The sequence below is a fragment of the Balaenoptera musculus genome, chromosome X, assembly GCF_009873245.2.
Source record: "Balaenoptera musculus isolate JJ_BM4_2016_0621 chromosome X, mBalMus1.pri.v3, whole genome shotgun sequence".
Classification (NCBI taxonomy): Eukaryota; Metazoa; Chordata; class Mammalia; order Artiodactyla; family Balaenopteridae; genus Balaenoptera; species Balaenoptera musculus.
Window position 1 is genome coordinate 12,356,311 of NC_045806.1, and position 12,531 is coordinate 12,368,841.

Below are 12,531 nucleotides of genomic sequence, written 5' to 3' on the forward strand. Positions count from 1 at the left end.
CCACTGTCAAATGTCAAAATGTACCACTACAGGCCCAATGCTGGGAGTGGAAGTCGGGGGGTTGTAGTCCCAGAGACCTAGGTAAGGACAGGCTGCTGTGTTTTCCCTTCCTCAGGGTGAAGATACTGCACTGTCCATTCCAAGCATCAGCGGTCAACGATCAGTGCCAGTTGGAGTAGGCATACAATTTCCTGTGATGAGAAGGTCCTCCAGCCAGGTGAAATCACCTATCAGAGGACTAGAATTCTTTGGCCCCTCCTCCTGTAGACAGGGGTATCTCGTCACTTTCCACGTCGTTCAGAAAGCAAAGACAACTGACATTCTATAACCATAGAACACATCACTTCCATTCATAGTATCCAACATTCATTCAATAACTATGCTTTGAGTGCCTACTATGTGTGGAAGAGACACAGTTCTTGTCCTAAAGTGAAAAGAAAGGGCTCAATAAAAAAGAAAAACTCCGAATTTCACTCATCCTCCCCTCCTTTTCATGGATTATAAAAGAGAGGAGTGATGTTTCAGTAAGAATGACACCCTAGCGACAAATGTATATTTATAAATTATCATCAAAAATGCCTAGCTCATGCAATTTGTCCCCAAGTCACTCCTCATTGGGCTTGGAGTGAATAATAATTCTCCATAACAATAAATAGGTTTTCAACAGTCAAGTTTTACCCTGAAATTTGTGTATTTAAGTATGAAACTCATATTACAAAAATCCTTGTGGATGGAGCATTCTGAAGTAGGTGGCAACACAACAGCAGTCTTAGAAGTAATGGTTGCCAGTGTTCATTTGCCGGTTTCCTCAGTTAAAAGAAATGTTTTTACAGAGTTAGAAGAAAAATTGCAGAAAGCTGGACACTTGCAGATCATGGTAAGAAATCCTGCCTCCCCCCCCACGCCCGCCAACCACAAAGGAAAAATAATCCACCAGGCATCACAAGGAATGGGGAAGAACGAAAAAGGAAGATGCAGATGGATGAGGACAAGTTTCTCTTCTTTAGAAGAAGGATTTCTTAATCAAAAAGATTCTGAGCAAAATTGCTGTGGAAATTTATCAAAACGAGAGCCGTGTCCATGACAAATTAGGTACATATTATTCTTTTGTGACCTTAGATCTAGTTGTTCACAGTCTTGGCATTGCCAGGCTTCACAAACTGCAGTGTCAGTAACTTGCTGGCTGGCGGACATGATAAGAAGCTCAAAGGTTATCTAACAGTAATACAGCCCTTTGTCACATTTCATAGTGTGTCCTGTAATAAACTGAGTCACTGCCTGCACATTGCTCTAAGTATAATAAAACTTAACTATCTTTCTGGATCATTCTGATTCGATGTTCTGCTAAAAACATGAATTCTTTTTCCTGAAAAATAAAAATGAGTGTTAATGACTTCTGCTGTTCCTGCATGTCAGGTGGTTCAGGAAGAGGATTAAAAAAAAAAAAAACAGAAACCGTGACTAAAACACCTGAAACTAGCTCTTAGAAGCCTTAGTGTGGCTATTTCTCATAAATCCAGAGAGAAGATGGGCAAAAGAGGGGACCGAAAAAGTACAGGCATACCTCGGAGATATAGCAGGTTTGGTTCAACTGCAATAAAGCGAGCCACACTATACTGTAGTCTACTAAATGTGCAATAGCATTATGTCTAAAAAAATCACAGTACATACCTTAATTTAAAAATATTTTGGAGATAAAAAATGCTAACCGTCATGTGAGCCTTCAGCGGACTGTAACCTTTCTGCTGGCGGAGGCTCTTGCCTTGACGTCGATGGCTGCTGACTCATCAGGGTGGTGGCTGAAGGCTGCGTGGGTGTGGCAATTACTTAAAATTAGACAACAGTGACGTTTGCTGCATCGACTGACTCCCTTTCATGAATGATTTCTCTGTATGTAACATGCAATGCTGTTTGATAGCATTTTACCCACAGGAGAACTTCTTTCAAAATTGGAGTCAATCCTCTCAAACCCTGTCGCTGCTTTATCAACTAAGTTTATGTCATATTCCAATCCCTGGTTGTCATTTCGACCATCTTCACAGCATCTTCACTAGGAGTAGATTCCATCTTAAGAAACCACTTTTTTGTCTCATCCATAAGAAGTAACTCCTCGTTTGTTAAGGTTTTGTCATGGGATTGCAACGATTCAGTCACATCTTCAGGCTCCACTTCTAGTTCTAGTTCTCTTGCTTTTTCCACCACATCTGCAGCTGCTTCCTCCACTTAAGCCTTGAGCCCCTCAAAGTCATCCGTGATGATTGGAATCAACTTCTTCCAAACTCCTGTGAATGTTGACATTTGGACCCCTTCCTAGGAATCATGAATGTTCTTAATGGCATCTAGAATGGTGAATCCTTTCCAGAAGGTTTTTGACTGACTCTGCCCAGATCCACCACAGGAATCACTATCTATGGTAGCTGTAGCTTTATGAAGTGTATTTCTTAAATAATACGACTTGAAAGTCTAAATTACTCCTTGATCCATAGGCTGAGGAATGGATGTTGTGTTAGCAGGCATGAAAACAACATTAATCTCGTTATACATCTCCATCAGAGCTCTTGGGTGACCAGGTGCATTTTCAGTGAGCAGTAATACTTTGAAAGGAATCTTTTTCTGGGCAGTAGGTCTCAACAGTGGGCTTAAAATATCCAGTGAACCGTGTTGTAAACAGATGTGCTGTCAGCCAGGCTTTGTTATTCCATTTATAGAGCGCATGTAGAGTAGATTTAGCGTAATTCCTAAGGGCCCTGGGATTTTCACAATGGTAAAAGAGCACTGGCTTCAACTTTGAGTCACCAGCTGCATTAGCCCCTAACAAGAGAGTCAGCCTGTGCTTTGAAGCTTTGAAGCCAGGCATTGACTTCTCCTCTCTAGCTATGGAAGTCCTAGGGGGTCTCTTCTTCCAATAGAAGGCTGTTTCATCTACATTGAAAGTCTGTTGTTTAGTGTAGCTACCATCATGAATTATCTCAGCTAGATCCTCTGGATAACTTGCTGCACCTTCTACATCAGCACTTGCTGCGTCACCTGGCACTTTGATGTTATGGAGACGGCTTCTTTCTGCAAACCTCATGAACCAACCTCTGCTGGCTTCAGACTTTTCTTCTGCAGCTTCCTCACCTCTCTCAGCCTTCATAACATTGAATAGAATCAGGGCTTTGCTTGGATTAGGCTTTGGTTTAAGGGGATGTTGTGGCTGGTTTGATATTCTATCCAGACCACTGACACTTTCTCCACATCAGCAATAAAGCTGTTTCACTTTCTTATCATTTGTGTGCTCACTGAATTAGCACTTTTTATTTCCCTCAAGAACTTTTCCCTTGCATTCACAACTTGGCTAACTGTTTGGTGTAAGAGGCCTAGCTTTCAGCCTGTCTCAGCTTTCAACATGCCTTCCTCACTAAGCTTAATCATTTCTAGCTTTTGATTTAAAGTGAGAGACATGTGACTCTTCCTTTCACTTGAACACTTAGAAGCCACAGTAGGGCTATTAACTGGCCTGACTTCAATACTGTTGTGTCTCAGGGAATAGGGAGGCCTGAGGAGAGGGAGAGAGACGGGGAACATCCTGTTGGTGGAGCAGTCAGAACACTCAATATTCATCATTAAGTTTGCCATCTTATATGCGCGTGGTCTGTGGACCCCCCCAATTCCAATAGTTACATCAAAGATCACTGATCACAGATCACCATAACAAATATAATAATAATGAAAATGTTTGAAATATTGCAAGAATTACCAAAATGTGACGCAGAGACACAAAGTGAGCAAATGCTGTTGGAAAAGTGGTGCTGACAGACTTGCTTAACGCAGGGTTGCCACAAAACTCCAATTTGTAAAAAACACAGTATCTGCGAAGCACAATAAAGTGAGGTCTGCCTGTATCGGGTGGCCCACGTAGCTAGGGGGTGTTGAGGATCAGGGTTTGCTCAAGATAAAGTAGTGGCGGCTAAAAGCAGAAACAGTATTTTTGTCTCCCTTCAAACAAGATAGGGCTGAAAAGCCAAGACCCAAGAACAGCCAGACAAACAACAAAGGACAGACAAATATGATTTCAAAACAGGACAGAGTTAATTATTGGGGAAGTGGGACTGTCGTCATAATCAGTATGGATGAGTCCTGGGGAAATGGCAGCACTGCCGGAACGATTTTAGTGGGCGTTGCAGCACAGTGAGACTGGTGATGTGATAGCAAAAACAGTAAGAATTAGTATCTATTACACGGCAGACTAAGTGCTTTGTATACATCATCTCACCTAATTCCTACTGCAATACTATGCAGATTTTACTATTATCCCTGTTTTTCAAATGCAGGAGCTGAGACTCAAATATGTAGAGCAACTTGTCTTTCAGAATGGGATGAGACTGGTGAAAGGAGTAGACCTAGAACTCTATTTCATCTCCCCAGGCTTCGCTCAAAACACATATTTGATTCCTTTTGAGTGTGTACATTTAAGAACAGCAAAGTAAAACAATTATTAGCTCTAACATTTCTGATTTCATTTACATTTCTATTTTCAAGACAATTTATTCACTTAATTGAGACTCTATAAGAATGTGAAGTTTCAGTATATGAAAATATTGGCTGAGCCCCAGCCCCTTGTGTGAAAAAATTCATAGAAATGCAAATGCACTTCCCTTTACTATTGACCTTATGGGAAGAGAAATATAACCAGAAATAAGCCAAGTGAATTTACTAGTGACTCTGCTCAACTGCGAGCATTAGCTAGGGTTCAATGTCCTGAGTCCTTGACCTGGCTTTGTTACAACTACAAGATTATCATCTCCTTATAGGCAAGGACCACCCATGTTATCTATGTACGTCTCTTCCATGATACATTCTAGAGCTCCTATCACATAATGGATGGTCAATAAAGGAATAAGATATTTTTACCTCTCTGGGCCTTGGCTTCTGGAGAGATGGATACAGATCATTGTTTAAGATCCCTTCCTAAGACAATAACATTATAACAGTCTATTTATATGCAGGAGTCATGAATCAATTCTACTATATACATACAAGTCTGAAATTGTGCTGTGTCTGTGACTCTTCTTTTATAGCACAAAGTGCCAGGTTACATAGAATTAGCACTTTGTAACTGCTTTTTGATGACGATGCTTCTTTACATTGATATAGCACTCCCCAGTGTATGAAGCACTTGTGTGTATTCTCCAATTTTGTCTTCCCATCATCATAACTAATTAAGAAAATATTATCCTCATTTTCCATATATGACTGGATCAAGGTCATTCAGCTAAAAAATACCAGGGCATGAGACTGGAACCCAAAACCAGGAGAATGGATCCAGTGCTCTTTCAACTAAAACACACATCACATCATCGACTTCATCACCATTAGCATTATCACATCACCCCCACCATTACAGTGATCACTATCACCATCACCATCATCACCATTACCATAAAGCCGACCAGAGAGCTAAAATATCCACTTCCAGGCTGGGGCTAGACACAGATCTAGTACAGACATCACTGTCAAGTATATGCAGTTCATCTTGGTTGTCTTCCCACATACCCAACTCCCTAATCGTTCCCCAAAAGAAAAAAAAAATGAGTTTTCCAACTTTTTTCCTTCAACAAATCTCTCAATTCCGCAAACTGCAGTTCTTAACTAGATGGTAATAGAGAAGCAACCTCCTCGAGTTATTTCACGAAGAGGCGGCAGTTGTAATGGCGTGTTGAAACTGGCTGGTACAGGCTTGCTAGAGGTGACTCAAACATGCAGAAATTTCAGACTGGATAGGAAGTCAGCAAATGCTACAAATCAAGGTTGTTTTTTTTTTTAGAGAGCTGATTCGTCAGTCCACCACTATTAAACAGCAGGCCTAATAAGATCACTTGCCTTTTAAAATAGGTGTTTGTTAACTAATAAAATCTCAAGCAATAAGCCATTGAACTGGAAAATTTTCTGCAGTATGGTGGCAATATCTGGATGGAAAAGAGATCTTTTTCCAGCATCCCTTAATCACAGAAATGGGTTAAGCTCATCTTGGATAATAATAATTACTGTTTATTTAGTACATACTATAACCTAGGTACTTTATACACATTTTCTCACCCAGTCCTCATGGAAGTCCTGTGAGACATTATCTACCTATAACAGATGGAGAAACAGACCCACAGAAGTTACATGACACAACCAAGGTCACTCAGCTAAAGGGTATAACTAGTATTTGAGTTCACCTAGTTTGGGCCCCCAGTGACTGCATACTTTCCACCCAGTGGTTCTGAACAGTCAATGGAAAGCTGTTATTGACACAGCTAACAGAACAGTTAAAGCTTTACTTGAGAAATTTCTTCAGTAGTAAGTATAAAGATGCACATGTCTTAGATGACACTGGCACTCTTCTCTGCAGAAGCAGAATGGTGATTCAGATGACCCTGTGGTCCCTCCTGGTCTTCTAGGTTTAAGATTTTGTATCACACAAACTATGTTCATTATTATCTAATGTATGAATTGGATTCTTGAACAAATCTTTGTCTTCCTCAACGCTAAAGGCTTTCAGGGGCAACTCCTAGTTTTTCCACAATTAGAAAAGGCTTTCATCACAATGATCAGGGCTCTCCCCACTTCGAACTGCACCCTCTTCCCACCTTTGAAGCAATACTTTGCCCAAGAAAAACCCACCAAATTTTTTCCGTAACAAATGGAAAACCCAACAAATCAATTTCTCTTCAGAAGGCTGTCATAACTGTCCTGACTCTATTTGCTAATTATTGATGCTCTCCAGGTTGACACAGGAGATTTGTCCATCTGTTTCCTGGTTTGAACATGAACTAAATTTGTGAAGGCAAGGTTGTGACAACAGCCTCCCTTCTCCCGGGTAACAGATTATGATGCTACACACTCAGTTATTATATTACTGCAGAATCTGCTCAGAAGGAAGAGATAGCTGATCCCAGCACTAACGAGCTGAAAGACCAGCAACTGGCAGGATAATAAAATAACAGTAACAGCTAACAGCAGTAGCGCCAGGCACTACTTCAAGAGCTCTATTAACTCTTTTGATCCCAGCAAATTAATTCTTTCTAATATACCTCACTGTCACTCGAGCAAAGTTATCTATGCACAGACAGTAAAGAAAAATTTAACCAACTTGACTCTAGCACCACAAATTATATCCTCTTGAGCTTGGTTTCCCTGACTCATTGCCTGTATTTCCTGATATCCATACAGTTAATGGATTACATACAAGAGCAGAGTCTAGGCAATAAATACTTTGAATCCAAGCAGTCTACCTCCAGAGCCCATTCTTCTACCTCCTTCACCATATTGTACTAGTGAGGAAATTGGGAACCAAGGAGATGGCGTGAATTCACAAAGGTTACAATTGTTGGAAACCATAGAATCCTAGCATTTCAGGATTAATATAAAACTTAAAACTATTAAACATAGGTATTCAAATACTGCAAGAGAATATTTCTTAATATTCTGAAAAACAAAACAAAACAGATTAATAATTTGTACCAAGACTCTCAGCATTATGTGCCATGCCAAGAGCAAGAAAAGCAAGCAAGTACAACTTGATCTTAATCTTTGAGCTTAATTTGGGCACTACAATAAATCACATTTATTCCATAGCATTTCACTTACCATTTGTGAAAAAAATTATAAAGCCCCAAATTTAAAATGATTACCTTCTGCTAATAACCAGGGTGAACCATATGCAAAGCAGAAAGTCTCAGGAGAAACATTTAGTCAATCACACACTTGGCCAAACACAACCTGCATGTCCCGTGTGGGCACCAACCCTTTTGAAAACCAATGTGTACGCCTGTGATTCCCACTTACCAGAATTCCTCTTCCTTGGTATCAGAAGGGAAGGTTTAGAAGCATCAGAGTGTCTACTGAAGAGCTGAGGACTCTCTCCACTTCCCCTCTGGATCAGAGGTGCTTGCAAACAAAATTATTTTCTCCTTTCATTGTGCTAAGAAATCTTGTCTCCTCTCTACCTAAATAACTCTCCCACTGGTCTGAAATTCTCTAATACCAATAATTTAGACAGCAAAGTTTGCATGTGCCCCAGAATCCAGCTAAATGAACTCCAGGAGTGGGAATCCAAATGTAAGTACTTAAATTGGAAGCTCTGAAACTAAGTGAATTAGAATAGCCTAGATATTCATTAAAACATATTTTCTTCAATTGTACATCAACTAAACTTCAATTAAAAGAATGCACCTCCTTCAGAGAATCGACTTTAGTGGGTCTCTGGTAGGGCAAAGGAACCTATATTTTAAACAAGTTTTCCAGGCAATTCTGATGCAGGAAGTTGATTCAAAGGCCACTGTGAAGAACACGGGTCTATATAAAATCATAGGCACTGGAGGGAAGAGCATCCATCAAAGGGAGGGAATATAAAACATCGCACAAGTGTGTAGTACAAGATGGTGGCTGCAGGCACCGGAAGAGGCAGGCCAAGGTGAGGAGGCATGAAAAGGACTATGGAACTACTAGTCTTTGGAGGTGGATGACTAGCAAAGATTAACTCTGCCTACCCAAAAAGTCTGCTTAGCTCTGTATATCCAGCTTACAAAATCATAACCCAGATATTAAAACCAACTCTAGATATAAAACATTCACATGGTGTAGAATAGAAAGAAAGATAGTAATGGAAGGACTCATAGTTAACTAAGGGACACGGACTCCAAAAAGTCTCCAAAAACAAGAGCATAAGTGATATTTTGAAAAATCACCAATTTTTTCAGTTTCAGATATAACGCATTTTCTTCAGCTAGGGGAAAATCCGCTCCTTGTTTTTCCAAGTCATGAGTAAATAAGAAAATGCTCTTTAAATCACTCCCTTTAAATATCTTACCTTCTACGTTGCCGGATTCCTGACAAAATCAATAGCATGGTTGCCACTATGACGATGCAAAATACCACACCAAATATAATAATCCAGATGGGCACAGATGGGTCAGTAGGTGGTGCAAGAGTGGAAGGAATTCTTAAAAATTCCAGAGTCTGGTCATTCAAAAAGAAGGCATTGTTGATCCGGTTCCTATTCATTCTAAAATACAATGATGATTAAAAACAAATGAAACAAGACAGAAGAAACATTAGAAACAGAAGGTATAACCCTATCTCCCCATGATTATAACTATCTCTATAAACAGAGCATCCCCCTAGCAGGAGACTTCAGGTTGAACAGACAGTTTGATGAGGACAATCATGCTGTGGTTTTCTGGCTATAAGTGGCAGTGCTGGTTGCCAGAAAGATGCTTCTCTATGTACTACTGCCCTCCATTGTTGATAATGTCCTAGAAGTAACTGGAAGTCTTGAGCTTTGAGCTCTGCCCACCATGTTTTATTTCCTGAGAGGCAGTATCTAGATTAAAATGACAGAACTCTATTTAAGGTGCCTTACATAAATACCAAAAGCCTGAAAAGATAAAATAATATGCAAAAAGTGGGTGATAAATATGAGAAGAAAAAACAAAACCAGCAGCAGAAAAGAGAACACGAAGCTGGGAGCAGCTGCAAATCCATCAATTTGATCTTTTTTTTCATTCAATTCAACAAACATTTGCTGGAAACTTACTAAGTACCAGATCCTGTGCTAGGTGCTGGAGATACAAAATGAAATAAAAATACCCCAAGGAGCTTACAGTCTAGAAGAATGGCCCATCAGTCCCTCCACAATCACAGTGCAATCACAGTGCAAGAGGTAGATATGGGCACAGTGGGAGCACAGCAGAGGGGTAAGTACATCGTAGTAAAACGTCAGAGCTGCTTTCCTAAGAAGGCAACTTTTGAGCTGTGCTTTGAGGGACAAGTAGGAGTTCTTTAGACCAAAGTGTGCAGTGAGCATAGGAATTGGAGACATGGTATGTAGTATGATGTGTTGCGTCAGCTGCAAGTAGTTCCATATGACTAAAGTAAATGGTGCTTTAGGAGTCCAAAAGTCTAGAAAAATATGAAGGTAAATGCATTACTTTCCCCAGGGAAAATCTGTATTTTTGGTGGTAGTGGCACTTAGGGAGGGGTCGGTGGCAGTTAGGGAGGGGTTGGTAGCAAAAACTTATTTGACTGAAACTAAATTTCTAACTGGAATTTGCAAATTAGATGAGGAGATTTCTTGGAGATATTGTGTGGCCTTTACTGAATTCACACTAGACAAGCTGACTTCAACAACCTCTAGAGCAGCACTGAAACCAGAATATAATGTGAACCTTATGTGTGATGTCAAATTTTCTAGGAGCTGCGTTTTAAAAAAAAAGTAAATAGTAACAGGGAAAATTAATTTTAATAACATATTTTGGGACTTCCCCAGTGGTCCAGTGGTTACGACTCTGAGCTCCCAATGCAGGGGACCCAGGTTCAATCCCTGGTCAGGGAACTAGATCCCACATGCCGCAATTAAGAGTTCACATGCCGCAACTAAAGATCCCACATGCTGCCACTAAAGCGCCCCTGCGCCACAACTAAGACCCAGCAGAGCCAAATAAATAAATATTTTAAAAAATATATATATATTTTGCCCACTATATCCAAGAAAATATAATTTCAACATGTAATCAATTTTAAGTTGGTTCACATTTTATTTTGTGCTAAGTTGTTGAAATTTGGTGTGTACTTTACACTTAGAGCATATCTAATCTTGGACTAACTACATTTCAAGTGCTTGAGAGCCACATGTGGCTGGTGACTACTGATCCTGAACCTGAGAGTAAAAGCTGGAGAATCTCTGCAGACCAGCACCAGGGTATCAGGAAAGACCTCCTTTAGCAAATGAAAATCTATGGGGAGGCATGATTATTCATAAATGTGAAGGAGAATCCCAGCCAGGAAATCTGCAACAGGGGATAATTTCAATGCAATTTTTATCAAACTATGGAATGTTTTCTTTTTTCGTAACCTAATTTTGCTAACACGATAACACAAACCTTCCCACAAAATAATGAACCCCACTACCAAGGTATAACAGAGTAAAGTGAAAAGTTGCTCTGCATTCTCATTCTGTCTACCTGGTTGGTTAGCACTCAGGCTGATAAGAAGTTCTAGTTTAGTACAAACTATATCTCCATCTACCACTGAAATCCCCAAGAGGCGTCAATCACCATGGATATCTTCTAGCCAAGATTGGCCTTGAATAAGGCCAGTCCCTCAAAACAGATCAAAAGCAGACATCTTAGAACTGGTCTGTCATCCCCTCGCCTAATTCCACAGGTGTGGATACTCTAGCAGACCGGGGGGGGGGGGGGGGGGGGGGGGGGGGAAATCACTGCATGTGCTGGCAGCATGCCTGCGTTCAAGTTGTCACTCTTTATTTTTCTAGGTGACCTGAGCAAATCAATTAATCTCCCTGAGCCTCAATTTCCTCATTTATAAAGCAGGGATAATAATAATAGCTCACAAATGATTGGTGTTGATACTAAATGCCACAGATGCATCAGAACATGCCTTGTGAACCAGAAAATATTATGCAAGCATTGGGTGGAACTAGCATTATTTTGCCCAACCACATAGGTTCTTCAGCCTTGAAATTCCTACCACCTGCCTTCTAGGTACCATCTCCTTTCTTTTCACTCTATCCTTCCCTCTTGGTATTGTTTCCTTTATTTTCATACAATCCTGATGAGCCCTATCCATTCCCGGACATAAATTCCCATTCTACTGGCTATCCTCACCCCCTCAATAGCCCTTTCTACTAGGGCCTTTGAAACAGACATTTTGTTGTGAACATATTCATCTAGATCTTCGACCTTCACCCTAAACACTCACTCCTCCTCCTCACATTAACTGAAGCCTGGTTTAACCACAGTGCCTTCATTTTCCTTGTAGCCCTCCCTCGTCACAGGGCTTGAATAAAATCTCTTTTCTCATGAAATACAATATTCCTAATTCTTACTCCCTAAGTAGTGGCTCTTAGCAGTATTCTTACTGGCAAAAGTGCAGAAACAATTTAGCTCAGACCTTCTTGTTAGGGCTTCCCTGGTGGCGCAGTGGTTAAGAATCCGCCTGCCAATGCAGGGGACACGGGTTCGAGCCCTGGTCTGGGAAGATCCCACATGCCGCGGAGCAACTAAGCCTGTGTGCCACAACTACTGAGCCTGCGCTCTAGAGCCCGTGAGCCATAACTACTGAGCCCACGTGCCACAACTACTGAAGCCCGCACACCTAGAGCCCGTGCTCCGCAACAAGACAAGCCACCGCAATGAGAAGCCCGCGCACCGCAACGAAGAGTAGCCCCCGCTCGCCGCAACTAGAGAAAGCCTGCACACAGCAGCGAAGACCCAATGCAGCCAAAATAAATAAATTTATTTATTTATTAAAAAAACAAAACAAAACAAAGAAAACCTTGGTAACTCATTTCCCATGGGTATAGAGCCTCAATGCCTTTGCTTCAGCAAGGGAAACAGATGATTATTCACACAAAAACATTTGGCATTTGATTATACACTCATTATCTTAAACATTAATATTTTACAAAGAGCAGATGAGTTCTTTCACTAGATATTTCTCTTTGGTAACGAGAAAAATATGCATTTCAGTAACTTGTAAATAAAT

At 40.6% G+C, this 12,531-nt stretch overlaps 1 protein-coding gene across 3 annotated transcripts in view; it reads right to left on the bottom strand.

Annotated features, from left to right (window-relative positions):
* The window catches only part of CLTRN (collectrin, amino acid transport regulator), a 34,872-nt gene that overhangs the window by 3,132 nt on the left and 19,209 nt on the right, over positions 1 to 12,531 (bottom strand). For 2 of the 3 annotated variants that reach the window (XM_036839437.1, XM_036839438.1), the window contains exon 5: positions 8,837 to 9,031. In XM_036839437.1, coding sequence (XP_036695332.1) covers positions 8,837 to 9,031 — 195 coding nt within the window. Of the gene's footprint in view, positions 1 to 7,812; positions 7,915 to 8,836; positions 9,032 to 12,531 lie in introns of all 3 variants that reach the window. The other variant, XR_005018292.1, reaches the window with a different exon arrangement.